Source organism: Anomaloglossus baeobatrachus, chromosome 7 (assembly GCF_048569485.1).
Source record: "Anomaloglossus baeobatrachus isolate aAnoBae1 chromosome 7, aAnoBae1.hap1, whole genome shotgun sequence".
Taxonomy (NCBI): Eukaryota; Metazoa; Chordata; class Amphibia; order Anura; family Aromobatidae; genus Anomaloglossus; species Anomaloglossus baeobatrachus.
Genome location: NC_134359.1, coordinates 246,218,105 through 246,230,832, shown reverse-complemented (window position 1 = coordinate 246,230,832; position 12,728 = coordinate 246,218,105). Strand labels below are relative to the sequence as shown.

The window sequence follows — 12,728 nt, the reverse complement described above, 5'->3', positions numbered from 1 at the left end:
AACAGATGTTTTATATACATGTATTAAACTTACAGGTTTCTGAACGGCTCATCTGGAATCTCAGTTGGCAATCTGGAGATCACATTTGTTTCTAGGTAAGTTGCGCCATACAAACGTGTGACCAGACCCAGTATTTTCACACACTCGGATGAATACAGCGCTGGGAGGCATTTCTGGAGGGTGGCATTAAATAAACTGCGATTTCCAACTGGAGACTGGAAGATTTCATCCCTCATGGTCTCAAAGTCCACATCGATCCCGGCCATTTCCTTGGCAAAATGCATCAATAAAAAAAGAGAATCAATTAACGTCACAAAAACTCTGCCCAACGTTTGTCTCTGACTAAAAGCTTGGCTAGTGTCACAATGAGTTTTGCACTGACTTCGCTGACTGCCATGTTCAGATTACAGATTCTGACTCCGCCCGATGGTTTCCCTGGTGTCTGGGATCAACACAGGCAGACTCGGGCATCAACCTGCTGTGTGTTACTTCCTAAGCAACATAGCAAGAGTTAAACTCTAAACTCTACTGGTCTACTTGCTCCTTTGGTCATATGTTGTGGGAGGCCTATCACATTTGCTCCCCTCCTATTTATGCTGGTTGAAACCTTCCACCCATGCCAGCTATAGTTTATTCTATGTTGGTCTGTGAGGTGTGGTGTCCCAGACTTAAGCCCGCTTTACACGCTACAATATATCTTACAATGTGTCGGCGGGGTCACGTCGTAAGTGACGCACATCCGGCATCGTAAGGTACCTTGTACTGTGTAACAGCTACGTGCGATTGCGATTGAACGGTAAAACGTTCATCGCATACATGTCGTTCATTCCTCATGAATTGAACATCAGGTTGTTCATCGTACCCGGGGTAGCGCACATCGCAGTGTGTGACACCCCGGGAACGATGAACAGATCTTACCTGCGTCCTGCGGCTCCCGGCCAGAAATGCGGAAGGATGGAGGTGGGCGGGATGTTTATGTCCCGCTCATCTCCACCCCTCCGCTTCTATTGGCCGGCTGCCGCGTGACATCGATGTGACACCGAACGTCCCTCCCACTCCAGGAAGTGGACGTTCGCCGCCCACAGCGAGGTCGTATGGACGGGTAAGTACATGTGACGGGGGTTAATCGTTTGTGCGGCACATTCAACAAAATTGAACGTGCCACACATACGATGGGGGCGGGTACCGTATGCGAAATCGTAACATGTAAAGCAGGCTTTACTGTGAAAGTTGTGCTCTTTGCTTGGTGTGGTCGTGAAGTTTACCCTGTTGTTTTATAGCTTCCTTCCATGTTTTTCCTTCTGAATCTCTTATCATCTTTACCCTCGGTGTGCGTGCTGTGTGACACAGTTTTGGTTTTACCTTGTCTGTTTTTATCTGTGGGTTTCATCACACTCCTGTCCCGTCCCTCCCTTCCCTGGGGGTAGGTGGAGGGGAAACCAGATCAGGACTGGTCAGCAACAGGGCTAGGAAGGAGACTCAGACCTCTCCACCATCATGCGCACCCCTGAGATTAGGAATAGCATGAGGGACAATCCCATAGACATCGTTACATCTAGTTATTAAAAGTAATTTTCAGTTAGGAAATTTTGAGAGCACATCTAGCAACTTTTTGGAGGACCAAGCAAGTTCTTCTGTTGTGCTGTTTCACGAATATTGAACAGTGGCTGCGAAGTTCCTCTATAGATTATACCTTGTCACTTTGTGTCCCAGTATTTGTACTGTCTGTTATTAGTGTGTTATCAGGTCATAAGAAGGGATTTTGACAAGTGGAGAACCCCATTAAGGTTTATATTTACTTCTAACAATTTTTTTCTATGTACTTGAGAAATGTTAGAAGATGAAGATCCAAGAGCGCTGTGGCCTCTTGACTTATGATTGTCAGGGCCTTAGCTTATGGACCCCCAGTGTTATCCCCACCAGTGTTATCTCTGGTACAATGGATAATCCAATTGTCAAAAATTAATCAAATACATACGAAAATTATCCATTGGGCAAAGCAAACCGGATCTGGTTGGAGCACCAGAATACAAATAGATGTTTTTAATGGAATCTGTCAGTAGGATCAACCCTCCTAAGCCATCTAAATGAGATCATACTGATGGTAATGGAGAGTGGAATAAAATGAAACCTTGATATCTGTGATCTGATGTCTTATTCCATATTAATCCACGTTTCTCCTAATATGTAAATGAGCTGTTAAGATCTATGGGCAGTACATAGATCTCCCTGAAAATAAAAGTGGTTGTTACCAGTGTGAGACATGTAGATCAGAAGAGCAGACTGTCAGTCATTACATGTCTCACACTGGAAGTGCCTTCTTTTTAAAACAAGCTCTGGAGGGAAGATCTGTGTCTGGACCCATATCTTAAAAGTGCATTTACAGTCTGAAAAAAACCACCCTTTTTTCTGGAATGAGATGTAGGATCACAGATATCAAGTTCTCATTTTATTAATCTTCCCATAACCTACATGCCCATATAGACAGCTTAGGAGGGTTGATTCCACTGACAGATTCCCTTTAATGGGCCAAGAAAGCCAAGCAATAGACTCAATTTAGAGTTGAGTTTCCAACCAAGTAGTTGTCAGTAAAGGCCCCGTTACACGCAACGACGTATCTAACGATATATCGCCAGGGTCACAGATTCCGTGACGTCTATCCGGCATCGTTAGCGACGTCGTTGCATGTGACACCAATGAGCGAGTGTTAACAATGGAAAATACTCACCTTATCGTCCATCGTTGACACATCGTTCCCTTTCAAAAAATCATTGATTGTGGAGGATGCAGGTTGTTCGTCGTTCCTGCGGCAGCACACATCGCTACGTGTGACACCCCGGGAACGACAAACAACAGCTTACCTGCGGCCACCGGCAATGAGGAAGGAAGGAGGTGGGCGGGATGTTATGTCCCGCTCATCTCCGCCCCTCCGCTTCTATTGGGCGGCCACTTAGTGACACCGCTGTGACGCCGAACGAACCGCCCCCTTAGAAAGGAGGCAGTTCGCCGGCCACAGCGACGTCGCTAGGCAGGTAAGTCCGTGTGACGGCTGCTAACAATATTGTGCGCCACGGGCAGCGATTTGCCCGTGACGCACAAACGACGGGGGCGGGTACTCTCTCTAGCGATATCGCTGTGTGTAACGGGGCCTTTAGGTCTATTTCTTATGAGCTGATTCACAAATAACTTAATAGACTTTAATTATATTCTGTAATCATATCCATTACTATAAATAACCAATTTACTTACAAAACTTTCCTTTTTCCCAGTTAAAAGATATTCCATAGCTCTTGGAAATAAGTGATGACTGAGACGTTCTAATTCTGAAATCACAAGTTCTGGATCATTGCTAAGATCTGCCAGGTACCTTTTTACCGATACCTTTAAAAAGAAGATAAAAAAAGCCCATGTTGTACATATCTTGCATAGAACAGTATCACTATGTAAGAGTTAATTCACATTTGTGTATAAATCAGAAGAGTACTATCCTGCTATACAATGTTTTATCTGATAGCACTCGCTCCAATGTTATACTATGGGCCAGAGCCGATTTGGCATGGGGAAAAAATCGCCTTATACTGCGAGTGGCAGCATATATCGGATGGTGCGCACCCATACAAGTCTATGGGTGCGAGTGAAACACTTAGATGTCATCAGTACAGTCCAATATCCGCCGAGACAGGCAAGAAAGAAGATGGAGAAATTAATCTCTCCATCTTCGCCGCACCTGTGATCCGATTCTCATACTGTATAGAAGAGAATGGGATCAAAGTAAAATTAAATTTCGGCTCCCGCTCGCAGCAGATGACACTCGGGTCACACTTGCAGCAGATAAAACTCGGCTCATGCTTGCAGCAGATGACAGTCGTATCACGCTTACAGCAGATGACACTTGGTTCACGCTCGCAGCAGATGACACTTGGTTCACGCTCGCAGCAGATGACACTTGGCTCACGCTGGCAGCAGATGACACTTGGCTCACGCTGGCAGCAGATGACACTCGGCTCACGCTGGCAGCAGATGACACTTGGCTCACGCTGGCAGCAGATGACACTCGGCTCACGCTGGCAGCAGATGACACTCGGCTCACGCTGGCAGCAGATGACACTTGGCTCACGCTCGCAGCAGATGACACTTGGCTCACGCTGGCAGCAGATGACACTTGGCTCACGCTCACAGCAGATGACACTCGGCTCACGCTTGCAGCAGATGAGACTCGGCTCACGCTCGCAGCAGATCAGATGTGAAGCCCCGCCGGTGCTGTATCGGTGCATACCTTCAGGGACTCCACGTAGCTGGTGCTGGTCACAGGTAGGAAATCTTCGGTTTTGATCGTGACGCCACTCTCAGTATTGCGGTCAGTGGGGACCGCCACTGCAGGTTGAGGGTCGCCTGGGGCTGATGGTGTGTGCAGTTAGTTGGAATAGCCTCCTGAGAGTGAGGCAAGCCCCAGGGCCCGGTGTAGGTGCGTAGTACCACAAGGCGCAGAATAACTCCACACAGGCAGAATGTCTTTCAGGGTTTTTACTCACTTCAGGTGGCAGGGTGAGTAACCCGGGCGTAGCTGGGATGAACCAGGCGGGAACCAGGTGTCCTTCAGGCTGACTTTATGAGGGTGACTACTGACTCGCCTTCCTTAGCCCTTGGTGGTTTGGGGTGACCCCGACTTTTAGTCCCTATGGGGGTCGCCCAGGGAAGATGCTGCAGCCTCTCTCCCCCTTTTGTTTGCCGTTTGCTTGTTCCCCGGACCAGGCCACTCCAGCTTCTTGCCTCCTGTGACCTATGGGCCCTCACTGCGGTTACGTGGCTGCGGCTTTTGTGGTGTTATGGTGTGGGCTTTGAGAGCCCCACACCGGCAGGTTTAGCAGAAGAAAGCTGGATCTATCTTCGCTTCGGGATCTGCCGCCCGGTTGGGCCTGGTGCTCTCTAGCAGTCTCCTTACTTCCCACTCCGTGCTTTCTCTCTAGCTGAAGCTGGCTTTCAGGCAGCACTCCTAGTTGACCGTTCTCCCCCGTCAGTAGCCACTGCGCGGGCGCTGTTAGACAGCATCAACCCCACAGGTCTGCTCCTCACTGAGCCCTCTGGAGTTCTCCTCTAACTGACTCACTGCCCCTCCTCTCCTGTTCTTGCCTACGCCACCTAGCAACCAGATTCTCTTACCACACCCCTTGAGAGGAGATGGAGGCTTTTGGCCCCCTCCACTATTCCAGTGAAGGTCAAGGCTTTTCCCCCTCCTGGGATCCCCAGGGGTCCTCTCATGGGTACATGCGTGAGACCTGATCACTATGCGCCTGTGTACCACACCCCAGTCAGCCTTCTGGATTACCTGTATTGTACTGTCCCCAGCATGGGTGCAGTACTCAGTGGTGCCTGACCAGGTCAGGGGCGCCACATTCCCCCTTAGTTATCACCAGCACGTCCTCGGGCTGCAAGACAACATTTTAAAATGCATAAAACATTAAAACATGTAAAACATTTTTAAAAGCACCAGGTACCATACATCACCACCCTCCACCCACAAGTCCGTTAACCCACCCAAAACCCTTTCACGTTGGCCGCGACTTCAGCCACTTCTGGCAGGATGTAGAGGCGGCTTTCATGGTCTGGTGGTCTTCAGGGTATACCTGGCCTGGTGGATCCGCGCCTTCAGCCTCTTCTGGCAGGATGCAGAGGCGGCCTCCACAGTTGGTGCTGACCAGGTACCCTCTTTGTGGTGGTGAGCCAAGGCCCCATAAACAGGCGTGCTCTCTGGTTGCAGGTGAGCCAAGGCCCTATATACGGACGGGCTCCTCCTGGTTGCAGACGAGCCAAGCCCCTAAACAGGCTGACTCTGGTGGCGGTGGTGCCCTCTGGTGTAACTATTTACACTGCGAGAGTTTGTGGCTATAGCCAGTTCATAGCCTTAAGGTTTATGGTTTTCTCACAATAGTTTTTGTGGGCACATGCTTAAACGTGAACGTTGCAAAACAAAACTTTTCAAAACTTTAACTTCTGTACTTCTTTCTTTACTTTACTTTTACTCCTCTTTACCAGGGCTTGAGCCTGTATGGCTGCGGCACCTGCTGCTTTCTTGCTCTTTATCGTCGTCTGTGGTAGTTTCATCTGTAGGTTCTTTTTCTCTGCTTTGTCTTCCTTCTCTTTCTTTAGGACTTTGTGTTACGTCCAGGGCATACAATCCTCTTTCACCTTGGTGCATAGTAAACTGGACTGAATCTCCCATCTTTAGATTTCTGCCAGGGTGTCCTCTGGGCAGATTAGCTCTGACGTCTCTCCGATTGACAAATATCCCTTCTTTGATACCAGGTGCTACGATGAATCCGTATCCACTTCTCAGATTAAAATCCTCTACTACTCCTCTGAAAAGGGGTCCTCTGGCCTGGGCTTTGGACCTTCTCAGGGCTCGTTTTTCTTGCAAGTCTCTGGCGGTGACTTCTCTCTGCTCTGGAGATGACGGTGCAGGGGATAGTTGCGTTCTGTTGCGGTGTGTCTTACGGGCTGGATTCTGTAGGGTGCAGCTCACAAACTCCCAGGTAAGGCTTTTGGGCAGTTCTTCTTCTGCAGATGGTGTCAAGTCTTCCTCATCCCAGCGAGAATAGGGCAGCATCTCTGGCTCTGGGTATGGCTCTGGAGTCAGCCCCTCAACCTCCTGGCCTCCTCCCCCCCTTAGTTCTTCCTGGCACTCCTTGGGTAGCAGTGCTGGGGATGGACTTCTTTCTGTCGGCCCAGGTGGGGAACTCTTTGCCGTGGTTGCTGCAGGAGCTGTCGGGATACTCTTTGGGGTGTGCGGAGGGAGCATGTACCGCTCCACCATCTCCCGTGGGAACTTAGCTTCCAGGTCGGCTTTTAGCTGCCAGTATGCGGAGTCCTCACCTACCAGGGATTGCCTAGCAGGGACTTCCTGAACCTGGGGAGCCTTGTCTGCTCTGGCCTTGCAGGCCGGGGTAAATGGTACGTCAGCCTTGTCTTGGCGGGCCGCGCCTGGCATGGCGGCGGCCTGGTCTTGGCGGGCCGCGCCTGGCATGGCGGCGGCCTGGTCTTGGCGGGCCGCGCCCTGTATGGCGGCGGCCTGGTCTTGGCGGGCCGCGCCCTGTATGGCGGCGGCCTGGATCGGCGTCGCAGCTGCGATGGGGTCTGTGCAGGCTGGGCTGGGCATCGCTGCAGGGACCGGGTCTTGGTGGGCCGAGCAGGGCATCGCTGCGGCGGCCGGGGCTTGGCGGGCCGAGCAGGGCATCGCTGCGGCGGCCGGGTCTTGGCGGGCCGAGCAGGGCATCGCTGCGGCGGCCGGGTCTTGGCGGGCCGCACCTGGCGTGGCTGCGGCCTGGCTCAGCGTCGCCGCGCCGGGCGCCTCTTCAGGGACCGCGGGCGTGGCAGTAGGGGTCGGGGCACTTGCGCTAGCCGGGGCATCACTCGACTCACCCATCGTTGGCAGCATCGGGGTCTGAGTTGTCACCGCCCAATCTGGCACTCGGTGCGCGGCTCTCTCCTCGTAGGCCCGAACCGCCGCGGTCATCCATAGGAACTCCTCGCGTCCCTCTCTGATCAGCCTTCCGACCCTGGCTTCCAGTTGATCGCAGAACTCGGCGAGCTCCCGACACCACCAGGCAGCGGAGCCTGGCTCTGGGTCTCTGCACTCAGACGCCATTTTCATTAGCAAGCTGCTGGCTTCCCTTCTGCTCCGCCGTCTCCGGACGCTTCCGCTCTCTTTGCTGGCAAGCTCAGAACTCTGCAGGGGATCTCTGGGTAGCCACACCTCTTCGTGGGCGGTAACTTCTCCCAGCGCGGGCTGCTGTTGTTTTTCAGCGCGCTTTTCATGGTGGCAATATGGCGGCGCTTCCAATTTTTCAAGCGGACCGCCCAGGCACATGGTCACCTGTCTGAACAGGTCTAGTCCTTATCCTGTTCGTGACGCCAGATGTGAAGCCCCGCCGGTGCTGTATCGGTGCATACCTTCAGGGACTCCACGTAGCTGGTGCTGGTCACTGGTAGGAAATCTTCGGTTTTGATCGTGACGCCACTCTCAGTATTGCGGTCAGTGGGGACCGCCACTGCAGGTTGAGGGTCGCCTGGGGCTGATGGTGTGTGCAGTTAGTTGGAATAGCCTCCTGAGAGTGAGGCAAGCCCCAGGGCCCGGTGTAGGTGCGTAGTACCACAAGGCGCAGAATAACTCCACACAGGCAGAATGTCTTTCAGGGTTTTTACTCACTTCAGGTGGCAGGGTGAGTAACCCGGGCGTAGCTGGGATGAACCAGGCGGGAACCAGGTGTCCTTCAGGCTGACTTTATGAGGGTGACTACTGACTCGCCTTCCTTAGCCCTTGGTGGTTTGGGGTGACCCCGACTTTTAGTCCCTATGGGGGTCGCCCAGGGAAGATGCTGCAGCCTCTCTCCCCCTTTTGTTTGCCGTTTGCTTGTTCCCCGGACCAGGCCACTCCAGCTTCTTGCCTCCTGTGACCTATGGGCCCTCACTGCGGTTACGTGGCTGCGGCTTTTGTGGTGTTATGGTGTGGGCTTTGAGAGCCCCACACCGGCAGGTTTAGCAGAAGAAAGCTGGATCTATCTTCGCTTCGGGATCTGCCGCCCGGTTGGGCCTGGTGCTCTCTAGCAGTCTCCTTACTTCCCACTCCGTGCTTTCTCTCTAGCTGAAGCTGGCTTTCAGGCAGCACTCCTAGTTGACCGTTCTCCCCCGTCAGTAGCCACTGCGCGGGCGCTGTTAGACAGCATCAACCCCACAGGTCTGCTCCTCACTGAGCCCTCTGGAGTTCTCCTCTAACTGACTCACTGCCCCTCCTCTCCTGTTCTTGCCTACGCCACCTAGCAACCAGATTCTCTTACCACACCCCTTGAGAGGAGATGGAGGCTTTTGGCCCCCTCCACTATTCCAGTGAAGGTCAAGGCTTTTCCCCCTCCTGGGATCCCCAGGGGTCCTCTCATGGGTACATGCGTGAGACCTGATCACTATGCGCCTGTGTACCACACCCCAGTCAGCCTTCTGGATTACCTGTATTGTACTGTCCCCAGCATGGGTGCAGTACTCAGTGGTGCCTGACCAGGTCAGGGGCGCCACACACACTTGGCTCACGCTGGCAGCAGATGACACTTGGTTCACGCTTACAGCAGATGACACTTGGCTCACGCTCACAGCAGATGACACTTGGCTCACGCTCACAGCAGATGACACTTGGCTCACGCTCACAGCAGATGACACTTGGCTCACGCTCACAGCAGATGACACTCGGCTCACGCTCGCAGCAGATGACACTCGGCTCATGCTTGCAGCAGATGAGACTCGACTCACGCTCGCAGCAGATGACACTTGGCTCACGCTCGCAGCAGATGACACTTGGCTCACGCTCGCAGCAGATGACACTTGGCTCACGCTCGCAGCAGATGACACTTGGCTCACGCTCGCAGCAGACAACACTTGGCTCACGCTCGCAGCAGATGACACTTGGCTCACGCTTGCAGCAGATGACACTTGGCTCATGCTTGCAGCAGATGACACTTGGCTCATGCTCGCAGCAGATGACACTTGGCTCACGCTTGCAGCAGATGACACTCGGCTCACGCTCGCAGCAGATGACAGAAGATCACGTTCACAGCAGATGACACTCGTATCACGTTCACAGCAGATGACATTCGGCTCACGCTCGCAGCAGATGACAGACAGATCACATTCACAGCAGATGACACGCGGCTCACACTCGCAGCAGATGACACGCGGCTCACGCTCCAAGAAGACGACACTCGGCTCACGCTCCAAGAAGACGACACTCGGCTCACGCTCCAAGAAGACGACACTCGGCTCACGCTCCAAGAAGACGACACTCGGCTCACGCTCCAAGAAGATGACACTCGGCTCACGCTCCCAGCAGACGACACTCGGCTCACGCTCCAAGAAGACGACACTCGGCTCACGCTCGCAGTAGAATTTGAGCATACTATTACTATTGTCTTGCATCGATACTCTACGCTAATGTGTCCCTGGCCTTATTCTGTAAATCTAGTGTCTATAAGTTTTATGGATTTTTTTTTCCCCATAAATTACCTGGAGGCTGAATATATAAGAAGGACTTGGAGCAGACAGATAGTGCAGAATTTGCTCTTCTAAATCTGGACTCCATTTGTTCAAGCTACAAAATGAAGTGATATTAAATTGGTCAATATTGCTAAAATACGCTCTATAAATCCACCCTAGGGCCTCATTCACACATCAGTATTTTTGCATGAGGGCTCTTCTCCACTGGCGTTTTTTTTCTCCAAATTCAATCACTTGAAAAAACGGATTGCAATCTGTGTAATGATTTCCTATGAGGCTGTCTCCTTTTACCCGTCGTACGCAGATCACACGCAGGGCACACGCAGGATACTCGACTCACGTTTTGAGCCGTGTATCGCTGTGATTTTTTACACGCCAGTGGAGAAGAGCCCTAGGCTGGAAACACATCTATGCGAGTAAAATCGGTCTGACTGGGCTGAAAAAAACTCGGCTGATTTTAGTTCACGTTAGGTGCGAGTGCAACGCAAGTGCGATGCTTTTTCTGAATAAATGAATGATTTTACTAGCGTGTGTAATGCGTGTGTAATGTGTATTTTTTACTATGTCATCTGTCATTCAGCTCTGCTACATGGCCGCTGACAGCAGACACAGACAGCCATGCAGCAGAGCTAAATGACAGATGACAGCAGACACAGACAGCCATGCAGCAGAGCTGAATGGCAGATGACAGCAGACACAGACAGAGCCGCACTGTCAGAATGAACTCGGGTTAACTTCACCCGACTTCATTGTCATGCTGCGGCTCTGTCTGTGCAGCGTCCTGATTAGCGGTCACCTGTGAAGGGCTCACTGAGGTTACCCGCGGCCACCGCTGTATCCAGTGACAGCGGGTAACCTCAGTGACAGCTCAGCTGATCGTGATACTCACCTCAGTTGCTGCATGGAGCTGACAAGAGCGGCGGTGTCTTCTGCAGCTCCGGTCACCTTCATGCAGCAGAGCTGGAAGCGACGCTGGACCATCCTGGATTATGCCGGACATGGAGGGCTTTTTGGGGCTTATTAAATTGGTGAACCAGGGAATTTGTTAGTGTTTTTTATTTCTAGTAAAGGATTGTTCGGGTGTGTGTGTTTATTTACTGTAACTTAAAGATTAATCATGGAAGGTATCTCGTGGAGACGCCTGACATGATTAATCTAGGATTTAGTGGCAGCTATGGGCTGCCATTAACTCCTTATTACCCCGATTTGCCAACGCACCAGGGCAAATCGGGAAGAGCCGGGTACAGTCCCAGAACTGTCGCATCTAATGTATGCGGCAATTCTGGGCGGCTGCTGACTGATATTGTTAGGCTGGGGGGCTCCCCATAACGTGGAACTCCCCATCCTGAGAATACCAGCCTTCAGCCGTATGGCTTTATCTGGCTGCTATTAAAATTGGGGGGGAACCGCACGCCGTTTTTTTTAATTATTTAATTATTTATTTCACTGCACAGTATAGACACGCCCACCGGCTGCTGTTTGTTTGATTGTTTAATGAGCGGCCGGCTTTTTCAAAATAGTAAAAGCCGCCGGAGCAGTGTGAATGCCGTGCAGCGCCATGCCGGGGATCGGGGAACGGTGAGTAGGAGAGAGGAGGGGAAAATGACAGACAGACTGTGAGGTGAGAGAGGGACAGACAGACAGAGAGACTGACACAGAGAGAATAGAGACTGAGAGGGAGAGACTGACTGACAGAGAATAGTGATTGACAGACATTGGGAGACATCGCTCGTTTCCAGTGTTTTAGGAAACATGCGAGAAATGTATTTAGAAAATCGGATGTCACTAGGATGGTGTGAGTGCCGTCCCGTCACATCCGATTATTTACACGCTCCCATAGACTTGCATTGGAGAGACTCGCAGTAGAAACTCGCAAAAAAGCAGCATGCTGCGATTTTTTTCTCAGTCCGATTTGGACTGAGAAAAAAATTGAAAATGCGAGCTGAATCATGTGTCTGATTCCAATGCGAGATTTTCTCGCATTGCTCTACTGCGAGAAACTCGCAAGTGAGAAGCAGCCCTATGTTTGTATGCCAAAGCCTGTAGTGGAATTTACAGAGAAAAACTATACATGAAAGATTGACCCCTATTCTGTATTTTGAAGATGCTCCTGATTTTGGCAAATACTGATGAAATACTGATCAAAAATACCAATGTGTGAACGAGGGCTAATTTGCAGTAGCCCACCCAAGTGTCATAACATGTTACAATTCTTTTTCGATTTTGGATTGAAAATGTTGAGTTAACTTTACCTTTGAAACTCCATTATGTGTAGGAGACCTGGAAAAAAAAAGAATATCTTTACAATGTGAAAACTCCAGGTGGGAACCAGATATGGCTTTATGTAAAAATAATAGAAGCTTTGTATTTTTAAAAGGCAACCATACATTGATATTGGGTCATGGAATTTAATGGAGCATCGTATGGAGGGTGTAAGTGTAATCTGTTTCTAGCAGCAGAAGTGCCAAAATGGATTAAAGGAAGGGGTGATGGATCTTTGTTTTTTCGCCACTTCTTCACAGTTTGTCACATTGCATACAGGCATTATACAGATAGGTGAACTTGGACAATGGCCGAAACAATTATACCAGGAAGTAATGGAACGATCGTTCTTGCACCTATAGTGCTGGCAGAATGCTGATGATGATCAACTGACTATTGAAAAATAGTGGATGTTACATTACAGAGTAAGG

General features: G+C 50.9%; 1 protein-coding gene across 1 annotated transcript in view; it reads right to left on the bottom strand.

Annotated features, from left to right (window-relative positions):
• Positions 1–12,301, bottom strand: part of OTOA (otoancorin) — an 82,001-nt gene extending 69,700 nt beyond the window's left edge. Inside the window, exons 1-4 of the mRNA XM_075319148.1 lie at positions 12,288–12,301; positions 10,045–10,129; positions 3,250–3,381; positions 34–269 (exon numbers count right to left, since the gene is read on the bottom strand). Of these exons, the coding sequence (XP_075175263.1) occupies positions 34–269; positions 3,250–3,381; positions 10,045–10,129; positions 12,288–12,301 (467 nt within the window). The remainder of the gene's footprint in view (positions 1–33; positions 270–3,249; positions 3,382–10,044; positions 10,130–12,287) is intronic.
• Positions 12,302–12,728: the final 427 nt, after the last annotated feature.